The sequence below is a fragment of the Tinamus guttatus genome, unplaced genomic scaffold (genome assembly GCF_059628265.1).
Source record: "Tinamus guttatus ecotype Peru unplaced genomic scaffold, ASM5962826v1 Tinamus_guttatus_pri_ptg000211l, whole genome shotgun sequence".
NCBI lineage: Eukaryota > Metazoa > Chordata > Aves > Tinamiformes > Tinamidae > Tinamus > Tinamus guttatus.
This window is the reverse complement of record NW_028288745.1, coordinates 5,554,617-5,569,533: the sequence shown is the minus strand read 5'-3', so window position 1 is coordinate 5,569,533 and position 14,917 is coordinate 5,554,617. Positions and strand designations below refer to the sequence as shown.

The 14,917-nt window shown below is 44.9% G+C and overlaps 1 protein-coding gene across 1 annotated transcript in view; it reads right to left on the bottom strand.

The window, feature by feature from the left end:
- KIFAP3 (kinesin associated protein 3) overlaps positions 1-14,917 on the bottom strand; it is a 56,589-nt gene that overhangs the window by 1,380 nt on the left and 40,292 nt on the right. Inside the window, exon 19 of the mRNA XM_088524466.1 lies at positions 12,491-12,590. Coding sequence (XP_088380592.1) covers positions 12,491-12,590 — 100 coding nt within the window. The remainder of the gene's footprint in view (positions 1-12,490; positions 12,591-14,917) is intronic.

Genomic DNA, 14,917 nt, shown 5'->3' with positions numbered 1-14,917 from the left:
CCAAAGTGCAGGGAAAGCGGCCGCGTTTCACCTGAGTGTTTTTGAGGAACGCAGCACAGGAAGGGCTTTGGAAGGGGACCTGGCAGCGCCCCGTCTCAGCGCTCGGCTGCAGAGGCACCAGCGTGACCTCGAGCGCTCGTCAGCCCCCTCAGCACATGGCAAAGCAGCCAGGTGCAGCACTGCACCAGTGTCCTGTCAGCCCATACAGGAACACGTCCCCCTTCCTCTGCCCTTCCCATCCCCGCTCCAAAGCCCTATGGCACTTTTCCAAGCCCTTGGTGGAACAAGGTTGCAAACTGAGGCTACCTTCTGCTCCAGCTCCCTCACTTGCACCTGGCGAAAGACACCTCTTGTTAGCATCCTAGAGCTGCAGAGAACTACTGCAAAAAGCAGACGCAGAGCTTCCTTCTGGAGAGATGTTGAAGGTGTTTCAAGAACTTCTTTGGCCCCTCCTAGCTCCCTGCTCGCTCCACCACCGCCTCCCAAGCTCAAATACAAGCTCAAATAACGTTGCTTTTCTTTTCCATCGGGGTGAGGAGCAGTAGCGACCGCGAGCCACACGGTGGCAATGGGTCTCTATCCCCGCCGCCAGGCTTCACCCAGCTATTCCTAACCAACAGTCCTCATTCAAAGAGCTTTTAAATGTATTTAAATTGATAAAGAGAGGGGGAAAAATATGGTCTCAATTACCTTCTCGGCAAATCTTTTTTTATATATATATACACACATTTATAAATGTGTAAGTAATTAGGTAAAGATCCCTAGAGTTTAAACTCTGAGGAGTATCAGTTATTTCCAAATGGTTTAGACATATGTTAGTGTCCTGAAGAAAACTGGAAGAGATGGATCAGCTGATAAGTGTGTTGGACACTAAATTAAAAAAAAAAAAAAAACCACACAAAATTACATTAAAGCACCTTGATGACATCCCTGCTCTCTGAGTATTTCTGCTATGCAAGGCAGGCTCGCCTGAGCTGCAGGCGGCCTCGGCCTTGTTCGTCCGCGCTGGCGCCCTCGAGCCGGGGCAGCAGAGGAGCCACGCGGGCCAGCACGGGGCCAGCAAAGCCCCGGGGGCGAAGCCACGTCCTGCCGCATCCCTGCGCCGACTGCAACAGGCTGCGGCCGGGAAAAAGGGCAGTTTTTCGGCTGTACGCACAAGCTGGCCCAAGATCACGGCTTGCGCCACGTGTTCTTAGGTTTACACCAGTTGGGTTTACAATCACAAGTGCCTCCTGGTCACTGGCGTTGCTGCTACAGCCCGTCCTCCCGCGGCGCTAGGGGCAATCAAGGGAACAGCGCTCGTCCCCGCGCGGCTGCTCAGCCCATACCCCGTGCTCAGCGCAGGCCCTCTCGGACACAGCGACTGCCCCAGCCGCTCCCCGTGGGGTCAGCGCTGCCCTTCGTGCGCAGAGACGCGGAGCTGGCGAGCGCACGCTCAAAGCCCCTCTGCTTTCCTGGGCAGTTCAGCACCGCGCCTGGGGCTTATGGAGTTAAACAGTGAACAGCACCGCTAATTACCATGTACTGCTAACCTCAGTTGCTGGTTCATTTTGAGACCCTTTAAAATATGAACTGTGTATTTTACCCCTATGCACTCTCTTAATGATTTGTTTTTTTTAGACTGAAATCACTTCCAGCCATCAGTTATACTCGCGGTCTCTACACATGCACTTCTCCAAGCACAAATATTTCTTTTTCCTATTGGTCTGCCAGCCCCTGTCAGAGCAAATTTCACTTTAAACTAAATGCTATGATACTTAAAACCTCTTGGATTACTCAGGCTGCTAGTGTGATCTATGACCTTCCCCAAATGACAGCTGAACTTTCCAATTTGCTTGTACTGCTGGGGAACTGAAGAACACATGCTGAAGAGGAAAACATTCCTCATGCGCACGAGTGAGGAGAGATTTCTCAGCAGCTTCGCTTATTGATACTTGCTCTGATTCACAACACCAACATGGATACGCCTAGCTGAAGGCCTGGGTGCCCTGGCAGCATTTAAAATGTAGAGGCAGGAAATGCCAGCGGGTGTCCCGCTGCGCCCGCCAGGTCCCTACCCTCCCCACGTCGCTCGGGTGTCGGGGAAGGCTGGAGGCCGTGGCCGCCCCGCGGGGCCCTGCTCTGCGCGAGGCCGATCGCCCCTGCCCGCGGGCAGGGCTGCCTCCCCTGGGGTTTCGCGACAAGGGAGGCACCTGGGCCTGCCCACGCCAACGTTCGCACCATTACTGGCACCGGTGCCGACAAGCTGCTCTAATGCAGGTAGCTAATTCCTCTGGCATAAGCAGCTCCCAGGCCACGGGGGAAATTCTTGCTCTAAACTAAGCTCTTTAAGTCCGCCTGGAAAGCCACAGAGGGGACGCACAGAGCCCGAGCGAGCCCCGGCGCGTGACGGGGTCTGTCGCAACGGAGCGGCTGTGACCGCGCGAGCAGCGGCGGCTCCGAAAGCAGGCTTCGGCCTACAGGGTGAAACCCCCCAGCTCCACCGTGTTCAGCCTGGGGGTTTCATGGCCAGAAGCCCAAATTAAAGCACCCTGCAGGCGCTGCCCCTGGAGAGGACAAGGTGAGCGTCACTTGGCGCACGCACTCTGCTTCCAGCAGAGCTGAGCTCGGCTGCACCTTCTCACCCTGAACCTGCCTAACACCCTGCCTCTCCTCCCTCCTTACTCTGCACCTACAAGGCTAGAGCAGCTCACTTCTAAGAGGCTCCCACTACTCAAGAAAGATGCCAGTTTTTATTAAAGAGTCTCTCCACTTAGGAGTATTTATTACTCATTAGCTTCTCTGACCTTCACAAGACCAAGGAGACACTACTCACAGCACTGAGCTCAAGGGCAACCCTACTGACTCTTACGGATTTAACCCAAGTTCTCCACACGCTCCAGGGAGCTGCCAATTTAGGCCTTACAGGCCTAACTACACAGCTGGTGGTTGCACCCAAAGAGCCTCTTCCTGCACCCACTGACCACACCTGGGACTTCAAAAACCTCCTCCCCAGTTTGGGAGCAGAAGGTTCTTCAGGATCCTCCAGAAAGGCTGACCTTGGTGGGGTCCATAGAGATGCCTCAGCCTCTTCCATGCACCTTGTACTAGTGTTCTTGATAAAACATCTCTTTGCGGGTGGGGTATGGTCCACCTCAGCCCTCTGACAGGCATCCAGAACTTGGTGCACTGCAGCCTTGATGTCCTTTTTTGTGAATCTAGTGGCACAGTTACCGCCCTACCCTCTCCTTATAAACCCTCATGCCAGGAACTCCTGTAATTTATAGTGCTGTGAAATACACGTGCTGATGAAAGCCCCTGTTTTCTCACACTGTCTCCAGGCAGGCAGCAGTTGGGGTGCTGGAAGCTGATCCCCTGCAGGCCCCAGCCGGCCACCACTGAGGCAGGCTCAGAGCGGTGGCTGCACAAACCGGAGCCCAGGGCATTCCTGCTGCTCCTCCCGACCCAACACTGGGAGAAGCAGCCACAGCAGAGCGGGGGGCATCAACAAACGGAACCGAACACGTCGCTTTACCCCGCTCAGTGGCTGCTGTTTAAAAAGACCCTCCTCGTTACTCCTCTGCTCTGTGCCAGCCACTTGGCTTCACCAGGCCTGGACTTGCTGCCCTTCAGAGTAAGAGCGCAAAACGTACCATACGGAACACGAGCACAAAACTGAGAAAGTTTCATTATATATCCTGTAGCTGTAGCTTCTCTTGCTCTTGGTAATGACGTTAAATTGAATACCACAAGTCTCTTAAATTATGTCTCTCATGGTCCCACTTTCTCTCTCCCCTATCTCTGAAGCTTCCCCTCCGCCCCCCATACTGTTCATCCCTCAAGCTCAAGTGGGAGGGGAGCTTTGTGGCATGGCCTGGGCCTTGCACACTACATCAAATAGCACATCTGCCTCAGCATTCATGCTGGTCACACAATAGGAGTCGTCAGGATGAACCTGTTCACCCCTTATTTAGCTCCCCCACACGCTACGATACAGCTTTTATAGCTGTGATCATGTCTCTTACATGTGATCATCCTTCCCTCAGTGCCCTCAATAAACCAAATTTCCAGCTGCTCCTGGACTTGATGCCAAGAGGTCTCACAAAACAATACTGCTGGTTCTGCCCTTTAATTATAAACAAATGCAAAATCCAGCGAATGCAGAGAAATGAGCACTGGGTCTTTCGTGTCAGGGTCAGGCCATGCATCAAGCAATGGGCATGCCACAATTCACTGGTGGGAAAACAGCACTGGAGAAATAAAATGTTTCCCAACTGAACAGTAGCGGAGCTAAACTGGGCTAAAACTGGCCTTGCTGAGCCCAGTTCAGGCAGAGCTTTGCTTGGGAGCAATGCAGCTTGTCACGCCAACTCTGGGAACGCAGCCGGTGCTGTTACCTGCTCTGAGCTGGGCAGGTTGCTCCTTTCACCATGACCTTGGTTTCCCAGAGGGTTGAGAAGACAAGAGCCAACTTGTCTTTGTAAGCCCAACAGAGACATGTCCTGTGCTGCTGGCTCAACAGCTGGCCAGAGGCACTGATTAGATGTACTCATTTCTAGAAAATTAAAACAAATGAAAGAGCCTGGAGAAACAGGCAGTAAAAAAAAAAAAAGCAAAGAAGCTACCCTTGCCTCCCCCCATCCTTGACCAGGCCAAAGGATTTGTGTCAGCTCCATAAAGTGAAGCCTTAAGCGAGCAATGCGGCTGCTCTGGGAGGGTTTTGGGCATCTCTCACCGCGCTGCACCCAGACGGAGGCTCCTGCCCGAGCAGGGGAGATCCCGAAGTGGCAACGTGGGACTGGGGTCACTGGCCATCCCGGCTCCGGGTCCGCTCCGCATCCTGCACGGGCAGCAGCCACCGGAGCGCACACGGCAACGCGGGGACCTTGGCAGTACTAGGAACCAACAGCAAAGACTTCAGTATAAATCACAAAGGACCAAGTCTCAGTGTCTCTCTCTAACAGTGGATATGTTAGGGAACAAGCCAGATAAAAATACAGTCATCAACCATCTTCTTGGAGATGTGTATCTCTGAATAGCAGCATTAAGCAAAAACTTCAACTTTAATTAAATGAAAGAAAAATAAAATGTTTCCAGGCCAAAGGTTGGGCAGAGCGCCTTGGAAAAAAAATAAACTCTAAAAACCCAAGACCCAGAAGACAAGTAAGCTCCCTAAACTTAAAGTTGTATAGTTTTGTTGTTGTTGTTTGTTTGTTTTTAAATCCTCTTTTTTTTTCCAGAAAGAAGGCAAAAGTGAAGCTCAGCGTCATATTTCAGTGACTGAAGCTGATAAACATGGAGATTGAGAGTCAATTTTAAAATCAGGACACTTCCAACTATTTGGCAAAATAATTTACATTTAGTTAATTTTATATTTGGGGCCAGTTTACACCACATTCTCAGTTCAGACAATAACCTTAAGAAATATCCCATGAACTAGAGGACTTTTTAAAGTTGCTCATGGCGGGTTTAATTTTGCACCCTGCGAGCATGCTTATCCATAGCACACAAAACACCCCCCAGTTTATTACAGTTTTAAATCTTTCTTCCAGGTCTGGCCTCGCAACCACTTGTCTTGATAAAATAGGTCACTTGAAAAAAGGAAAGCTCAATAAAATGAATTACAAAAACAACAAGATTAAACCGATTGTGCTGTTTTTGTACAGTGCAGCTGAATTCTGCAAATATGCTGCTGGCTGTGGTTTGGCATTTAACAGCATGCGATCAGTGAGAAGGAGGAAATTTTATTCTCATTAGCTGTTGCAGATTTACTGCAGTGAAAAAGGGCTATGTAACCTGAGAAGTGACAGAATGGAAAGATCAAAGCATCAGTCTGGAAACTAAATAAACCTTCTGGCTACTTCCTGCAAGGAAAATTCACTCTGGCAATGTAAAACAGAGTCCAGTTAAAAACTACTCTCAGTTTTATGAGCTGTCACAGCAGCTTGAGTGGTTTGGACCAGTCAAGTTTAGAACATTATATTTCCTTGTTTTTGTCTCAGATACTTCTGTAAGCAGTTTTATAGTTTCTTTTTCTTTCTTTCCTTTTTCCCTTTTTTTTTTTTTTTTTTAAAAAAAAAGAGAAAAATAAAATTCTTTTCTTTTGGTTGAAATCGAGAAGGTCACAGCTAAACTCATTAAAAACAGGCAGGTCTTCATTTGCACATTCCATTCCCATTTACAGCATTTTAATATTTTACTTTGAGATTTATAAGCAATGTACATTTGCTTTAATAACTCTTCCGCATTCTGTTCACTTATTGTTTAATATAAGTGCAAATCAGTTTACAGAGCCCAGATGGCCTGTAACTGGGGAGCCAGTCTATTCCTGGTAGCACATCTGGAGGGACTAAGAGCAGCAGACAGAACGTGGGAATTAATTAACGTTACATTTCAAAAGAGGCAGACCCAGGTTTGGGGGCTTTTGGGTAGGACATTCCAAAGGACTGGAGCTAACTGCTACAGCAGTTTGGTATTCTTTTAAATTCTTAATAGTCATCTAAACCATGTCATTTAGACTAGGCCAAAACTGCAGGTGGAATAGAATGAAATAAAAAGCAACTGAAAAATATAAAAGAAATGACTGCAAGTGAAATGGCCCCAATACACTGTGTTCCAAAAGAACTGAAGTGATTAAGATCTCAATGCTAATTCTCTTCCCAAATGGTATTTGCACCTTGCTGGAGAAAAAAAGGAAAAAAAAAGGAAAACTTTTAAAATGTTCCCAGCCACCCTATTTCTCCCATTCCCATACTGGTGTGACTGCGCAGGGCAATCAGAGGGCCCCACGGTGACGGACCCTTGGCGAGGAGGGACCACACAGCGCGGGGAGCGCACGGGGCCCTGGCGCCCTGCCCGGGCAGCTCCTCTTCCTCTGGTGTCCTACTCCTCTCGGGCTCTTTGGGGAAAGAACCTCATTTTCAAATTGGTTCCCATAGCATAACTCCATTAAAAAAGTCTATCAACAATTTCATGCCATTTGCTTCTCACCAAAACAGCCTCTGCTACTGAGCTGATGTTCTCCGACTCAGCCGACCCATGCTTGCTAGCAAAGCAAAGCGTCTCTGAGCCAGGGCACAAGTGCTCTTCCCGGATCAAAACTTACTTATTTGCCCCCCTGGGGATGGCCTTTGCACCCACTTTGTTGGGCTGCTAACCTGACCACTTCTCTTGTGTTCATTCCCGTCTTGCTTTGTTCTGCCTTTCCTAAATTTTGTTCACATTCACATTTCCCTTCTTTCTTTCTGCTGGAAACATAAGGCAAGAGTACTAAAATAGTGACTGATTAGTGACTAATAAAGGTATCTGCCTGCTACATGCAAATAGTCAATAAATGCTGCACTGTCCAAACTGGAAGTGAATTTTATCCCTGTCCGTTACATCAAGCCAATATAGAGCTGAATGAGAAACAGAGTGAAAAACCTCCTGATTGCACTCACTCCAGTTTCATAAAAAACTTGTAGGCAACAGAATACGATAAAAAAGATTCAGCTTTGCTACCACTAACAGCATTTTTGCAGGATAGAAAACAAAATCCAGAAACTTCACTGATTCTGGGCCTCTCTTTAAGGCCTTTTCAAATTCGTTTCGGTGGGATTTACAATTTGCTAATACTGACGTGTGATAAACTAATAAAATCTGCCTACGAGGTTATAGGCCCAATTTACTAATAAAACCTAATTCAATTCTCCTGGGAAATGCAAATTAAATAGTGTTCAAATGGCAGAAGCTGAGTACAGCCCTGCTGAACACACTGCAAAGCAAAAAAGGTTCCTTTTTTAAAATTAAGTTTATGGAAAAGGGAAAAAAAGTAATGCACAGAACTGAGACAAACATCACTGGTAAAGTGTTTGAAAGTAAACATCATATTTTAATAATAATCTGCACTCTACTAGCATTAATTATAAGATTTAAACCCCATTACATGCTCACCTGCGAGTCCCCCCTGTAGAACAGGGGAGCACTGCTGCCTGTGCTACCCACAGAGATGTGGGTATCTTCATTTCCACTGGGGCTTGGAGTCCACCTCTGTTTGCTCATCTGCACTAACCTTTTTAAGGGCCACGAAAGGGGCAGCATCTTGTGCTGCTACTGCCCGTGCCCGCTGGCCTGGGGCAGCTCACTCGCACCCTGCACACAGCCAGGGCTTTCACTTCTCTTTCAGAGGCTGCTCTGTGCAAATCTAATCACAGATGAAGATCTACGTGGGACAGGGGAGCACATGGGGCTGAGGATCCTTGCCAGGGTGCCCAAGCAGAGAGGTCCGAGGTTGCTCTTGCCCTTCAGAGGGGGATTTTAGCCGTGGCAGACATTGCACACAGAGCTTCAGTGGAGGAAACCAAGCCACAGCAACACAGCCAGAAGACCCTGTGCTCCCCCAGGACCTCTTGCCACACAGTCAGTCACTGCAGCCCGCACCAGAGCGCTCCTCAACGCAGGAGCAAGAGCTCCCTCGGGGTGCCCCCAAACAGGCACAGCTGAACTGAAGGGAGACGCATTCGCACCAGCACTCCTAACTACCTGCATTCCTAAAGCTACACACAAAGCGAACTGCAGAACCTCAGTTTTATTTACCATATTATTTTATTATTTATCATAAACTGGCTTTTCCACGTTTGCACCATCATCCAGGTATAGCAGAAAAAAAAAAAGGTTAAAAAACAGTCTTTTTCCCCAGCAGAAAGAGACATCTTGTGGAAATCTCTATTATGAGATATTTGGTCATCATTATTCTGCCCTGTATCTTATGAAAGTAATTAATCTCTATTAAGCCATTAAAATCTGATAAATGACCACAGATATGCTTAAAAGCCATTTTTTCTCCCTTGCACCTTGGACAGTAAACTGTCATCACATTAGCCAGAGGTGAGGAAGTTTGTTTGCTACAATCATAAAACTTTCACTCTATATTAAGACTTATCAGAACCAGGAACCCTGAGTACAGATTTTAATAACAGATGAAAATTTCAAATCCATGCCTAATGCCCATATGCTTCTGAAAGACAATATGATGATTCAAAGCTGGTAAGCTAATCACAAAAGTCTTTTCCTAGCCAATGCAAAACCTGGATACAAGCTGTCAAAACAACCGCCTCAGTCACATATTTTCAGCTGAATGGAAAACATACCTTAGGATGTGCTGCCATTCTGCTCTGAACGTTTGAGGAAAATGAGAGATGCTGTCCACGTATTTTATCAGCGCTTCACTGTGTACTCTAGAATAACTCTATGCACGTCATGCACAGCAGTACAACTGCATTGAGAGATGAAGTTTAGAAATAAAAGAGCTTTCACTGAAGCGGCCAAACTCTCAAACTATATTACCTAAAACAAATAATTTCTACTTCCAAAGAAGGGTGGCAATATTACAAAAATGCCAACTTTGCAGGTGTTCTCCTGCATGCCACTTCTCCTTGACACTGACAAACCCTGGAAAGGACAATTACCCATCCCTGCTTGCTTCAGGCTATGGCCAGAGCGTCGTGCAAGCACAGGTACCGCCAAGAAAGTATTCTAAATTTAGGCCTAGATACTCTTATGATTATCTTCAAAGTTAGTCCATACTTTTTGATGCAGGAAAATCAGTTTGGTTGTGGCCTTTGAAAACCCTCCCGATAGACCCATTTCTTCAGCTCCAAAAGAGGAGCTTGGTGATCATGACCCATTAAGCCCTGGCAATGCCTCCCTTTATAAAAGCACTGGGGACACCAACACCAGCTAAACAGCAGCTCAGCTTCTCAACAAGGTGCAGGCACTAAAAAGGTGAGTCTGTCTGTCCTATTCCTACGATTTCTATAGGCTCTTCTGGAGGCAAGGGCTTCATCTTCCCCTCCTGATTCGGTCTGAGCATGCTGCTGGCAGGGGAAATAATAATCTCAGAGAAATTAAACAGTTGGCATATTTTAAGACTTTCTTATAGGGCTGCAGAAAGGAGAAGAAAGGATTAGCCTCTTGCAGGCTGGCTGGAAAAAGTCAAGTTATGGTTGTCACCTACCTCCAGTTTCACAGGGTGGTATAAAATGGCAGAACAGTCTCCTTCCCAGTTCACCCCCCTGCTAAACAAACAACTGTTCCCATTATAGAACAATAAAGCTTAACATAGAAGACCAAGAACAGCAAACAGAGCTGCAACAAATAGAAGTATATCAAATAAAAAGCTAAAAGTGTAACAAATGGAAAGACTGAGAAATATACAGCTACTCAGTATTAGACCATCCCTCTGAACTCACAAAAAAGTCAGTATTAATTAGCTACTTGTCTGTGCAAATCATAACTTACCTTCACTTAAGAAGTTTGGGAGAACATATCCAAATATTAATAATAGAAAAATGAACCATTTTTATAACAAAAATCTTGATTTATTAAAAGCTGGAACTGGTTAAAAATAAATCCTTGACATAAGGTTCTTGTTAGCTTTAAAATGTAAGCATAAAAATACTCTAGAATTATGTTTTGGTATGGATGAAATGTACACTATATAACACATAAAAAGAGTCTTGACTTGCTGCTATTATTTTTAATTAGGCTCTCTAGCACGTATGGTTTTACCTTCTAACACCAATTCAGATTTGGGAAAGGGGAGGGTTTGACTCTCCACACTCATGGGACTGGCAATTCCATGGCTCATGCCTTGGAGCACTAATGCATTTTACATTAGCTCTGAGCATCAGGAAATCCTGGCTTCTGGCGCCAAGGAGTTCAGAACGATAATGACACACATCTGAACACCGGGATTCGCCGCCCCACTGCCAGTATCTATTCTATCAAACAATCCAGCCCTGCTGCATTACAAATAGGACAGAACATTTGCAACAGTCCACGCTGTTTCCAATTAGACCGAGTGTCTGGATTGCAGATAATTCGCGACCGTATTGAAAAAAGCCTTCCTGGAAAACCAGATTCTAATGAGAAATTTTAATACTTACAGGGGCTACCAACAATGGGCAATTACCAAGTTTGCAGTTTACCAAATCACAGCTTGGGCCTGTCCTGGTCATTGACTCTGGCCTCTAAAACGCCTCGAGACATTAAAAAGAAATTCTAAAAACTTTTTACCTAAAAATAAACCAAACGTATTTTGTCACTTATTCTGTCTGGGAGGTCAGATTAAGCAGCATCTTACAAAGACAGACCTTGGCCAAAGGCTTGAAATTTAAGGTTCAGTGACCTATTCCTACCCAATGACACGAGATTTTCCGCAGCTAAAAAGACCGCTGACAAACCAGCAGGATCGACTGGGGCTTCCTTTGGTTTACTGAAAACTCTCTCTACACTCTCTCCCCTCACAGCAACTGGAGGCAGAGACTTAAATCTCCTTCTCAAGGAGGCACATGTTTTAGTCTTATTTTTTCAAGGATTTTTGTTATCATAATTTGTCCTTATAAATGTTGCCACCATTCCACCTCTGCCTAATGTTGAGCTTTGTGATGCATTAATGACAGAAAATCTGTAACAGAAATCAATGTTACCATCCACCAGCCCTTAACAACTACGAGGAGCCAAGGCAAAGGATTTTTTTTTACCTTGCTTCAGCTATACACAGAGTTGCTCGTATTTTACAAATGTTAAATAAAGTTACAAATGGTGAAAATAATGTTATTACTTTCAAAATAAATTACTTGAACCACAGTGCTGTGCATGTCCAGATAACATCCTGTTAAAGCAAATTCCGTACTCTGATCATAAAATGTTGGAAACATTTCCTATTTAGTGCATACGGTAACATGCTCTATAAAAGAGATTTTCCAAACCCTACAGAAACTACAAAGGACCCTCCTTCTTTGAAATGAGACTGTTCTATTTTGAACTTGTGGGGGAGACCTACTTGGCAATCCAAGCTGGAACAGCTTATTAACATGTAGAGAGCCAAGGTCATAGACCAGAGGGGCAATTCAGAGAAACATCTTCTAAAAGTCAGGCCATAACAGAGAGAGCTCCTGCTCCTCTAGCAGAATTTCCAAGTAAATGCCCCTGGTAATCAAACTGGGAATGAGAACTGGAAGGCTTAGTTTGAGGGGGGAAAAAAAGTTCAGAAACAGTTTAGGTTTAGGCAGCCGAGAAACTTATTTTTAACAACTTAAGAATGCTGGAAATAAATTTCTCTTAGGTAATTAGGATCTCAAGCATCTCTCTAGACATTTCCCAACAATGATGCCTGAATAATATTTGAATAATTGTCATAGCATGTCGTCAGCTGTGTTCTAGTTTTATTTTACAGCTTTTAGAAAGCTAGCATGAATTACAACATGCACGCTAATGTGCTAAAAGAAATGTGTAATTCAAAAGACAGACTAGGTTTTCCAGCGTGATGAAAAATGATTAATCCTTTCACATATGATTCCCATAAAGCTGCTTTTCCAGGATAAGTCATTCCCCCTATTATGCATTTAGGACATAACCCTACTTAAAATTATAGGAGGCAAACATAGCTAAGAACAGAAATTAAGCCTTATAGAGAACTCTGAATTAGCCATTTTCTCATTATTTACATTCCTTTCAAACAGGAATTTACCTGCTGGAGAAGGGATGCTGCCCAACGAGGTCTCCATTCTGAAGATGATAATCACTGAAGAACTCAGGACTCACTGCTCCATCGGGGGCTATTAAGCCATCTATAAAAACAGGAAAGACCCAGAGACCAGGTGAAGGAGCATGATTTTAGCACAAGTAGGCAACAGCCATGTTTGCCTTAGGAATTAATTAGCAATCCACAACACTCACTTCTGTGAGAAATGACAAGTAATAATAATACTGGGAAAAAAAATGCCTGGAATGTTATATCTGTACCCTCATCAGAGAAGTGAGTCTAGAAAAAAAGCAATGCACAAGGTCAAATATGAGTATAGCAGAATAAGAGTAGAAGAGCAACAAATGTCTTAATTACTCAGGCCTTCACCGCTGTAATTTTTAAAAGGAGCTAAATAAAATAGGAGAGCAACTTCAAAACCATTTTTTGATCTCCTCCATAACACAGAAAAGTTGGGGCTGGAAGGGACCTCTGAAGCTCTTCGGGTCCAAACGCTCTGCCCTAGCAGGTCACCTAGGGCAGGGTGCCCACAATCCCGTTCAGTTGGATTTCGGCATCTCCAAGAATGGTGCTCCACAACTTCTCCAGGAAACCAGCATCGATTTTCAGCCATCCTCACAGTAAAGAACTGTTTTCTCATGTTCAGAGGGGAGTCAGGCTCTTCTCAAATACATCTTCTTTACATCCTCCCATCAGATAATATGTACATTGATAAAGTCCTCCCTGAGCTGCTGCTTCTCCAGGTCAACCAGTCCCAGCACTCTCAACCACTCCTCATACCAGACATGCTCCAGTCCCCGAACAACTTCAGTGGCTCTTTGCTGGATTTCCTCCAGTAAATCCATCCTGCCGTGTACAGAGGAGCTCAGAACTGGGCCCAGTGCTCCAGCTTCGCCAGTGGGAAGCAGAAGGAAGGATCATATCCCTCATCCTGCTGTGAACGCTCTCCCTAACACAGTCCAGGATACCAATGGCCTCCTTTTCTGCAAGGGCACAGGGCTGGCTCATGGTCTGTCTGTTGTCCACAAGAACCACCCCCAGCTTCTCTACAAAAATACTCTCCAGTACCAGTTCATGGGATTATTACTCCTACACTTCTAGGTGAACGACTATTTGCCTTTACTGAACTTCAGGAGCTTCCTCTCAGCAAAGAAGGCCTTTGTTTACCATGTGCTCACACAGACACAGATTACAATTTTCTGATTCTTTTCTATAAAACCACGAGCAACATGACTCATATGTTTGTAAAGCCAGCAGCATTCCTTAAAGACTTCACAGCTCCTCTTTCCATTATAAGGAACAGTAGGAAATCAGAGTCCAACGTTTTGCCTAAGTTAGATCAGGGTAAATCCAGACTGTCTTTGAAGTCAAGTCAGTGAATGAGAACCCAACTTAATTCTTCCATGTTCTCGTTCCCAGAATACATTTCTTGTTCATACTAGGGGCAACAGTTCTTGCCTGGTAATTAGTATTAGGCTCCAATTAGATAAAATGAGTTATTTCATTAAAACAGACCCTACATCAGTTTGTCTTTGTTACTGTATAAAAAAGAATCTAGACTTACCATGTAGAAAATACTCTAATAAAAATAAACAGAGACAGATACATGCTGACTCATTTTAATAGTTTAACAGAGGATAGAGAGACTCCTAATGACTAGGAAGTAACAAATGCCATTCCACTTTAAAGAAAAAGAGATAAGATGCAGGGAATCACAGGCCACTTAGCTTAACCTCTGTGGTTTCCAAACTACTAAAACTGCCTGTGCAGGAAGCAGTGGAAAGTTACTTACAGACACAAGGGCTTAAAGACGACGAGTCAGGCATTCAAACAGATCTCCCTGTGCTTTATGAATCTACCTGATGCTTTTTGAAGATAATATAGTGACAAATGATAAAAGGAATAGAATTGACACGTCTAGATTTCTAATAGACATTTGATGAGGTGCTACAGAGATTCATTTAGAAGATAATTCCTCATGGGAAAGTGACTGAACATAGTGCAATAGACTGTAAATGAAAAAGGCCAGCCATGACCAGGCTGCATTTTAGCAACACAAGATAGCTGTAACTTGGCTATACTCTAACTGTATACACACAATTGCACACGCTTCGTGAAAGAACTTCAATTTATGAAGAAGTTTTCTGGCACAATCTATATTATTGTCTCTCAGCATGAAAAGGAGCTGAAATGGGTATTATCATCACTCATAGCATATTTACCTCTCTTCACCTATCCTGTATTTTACATACACACACAGAAATGAGGTGGAACATACGCATTGCTATACTCGTGGTATTTCACATTGAAATTTATCTAATAGAGTACCAATGTATTTTACAGCTAGGTTTGCCTAGAATTAATTTGAAAGCAGACACACCTAAAAATATCATCTCAATACATGTTAACTCT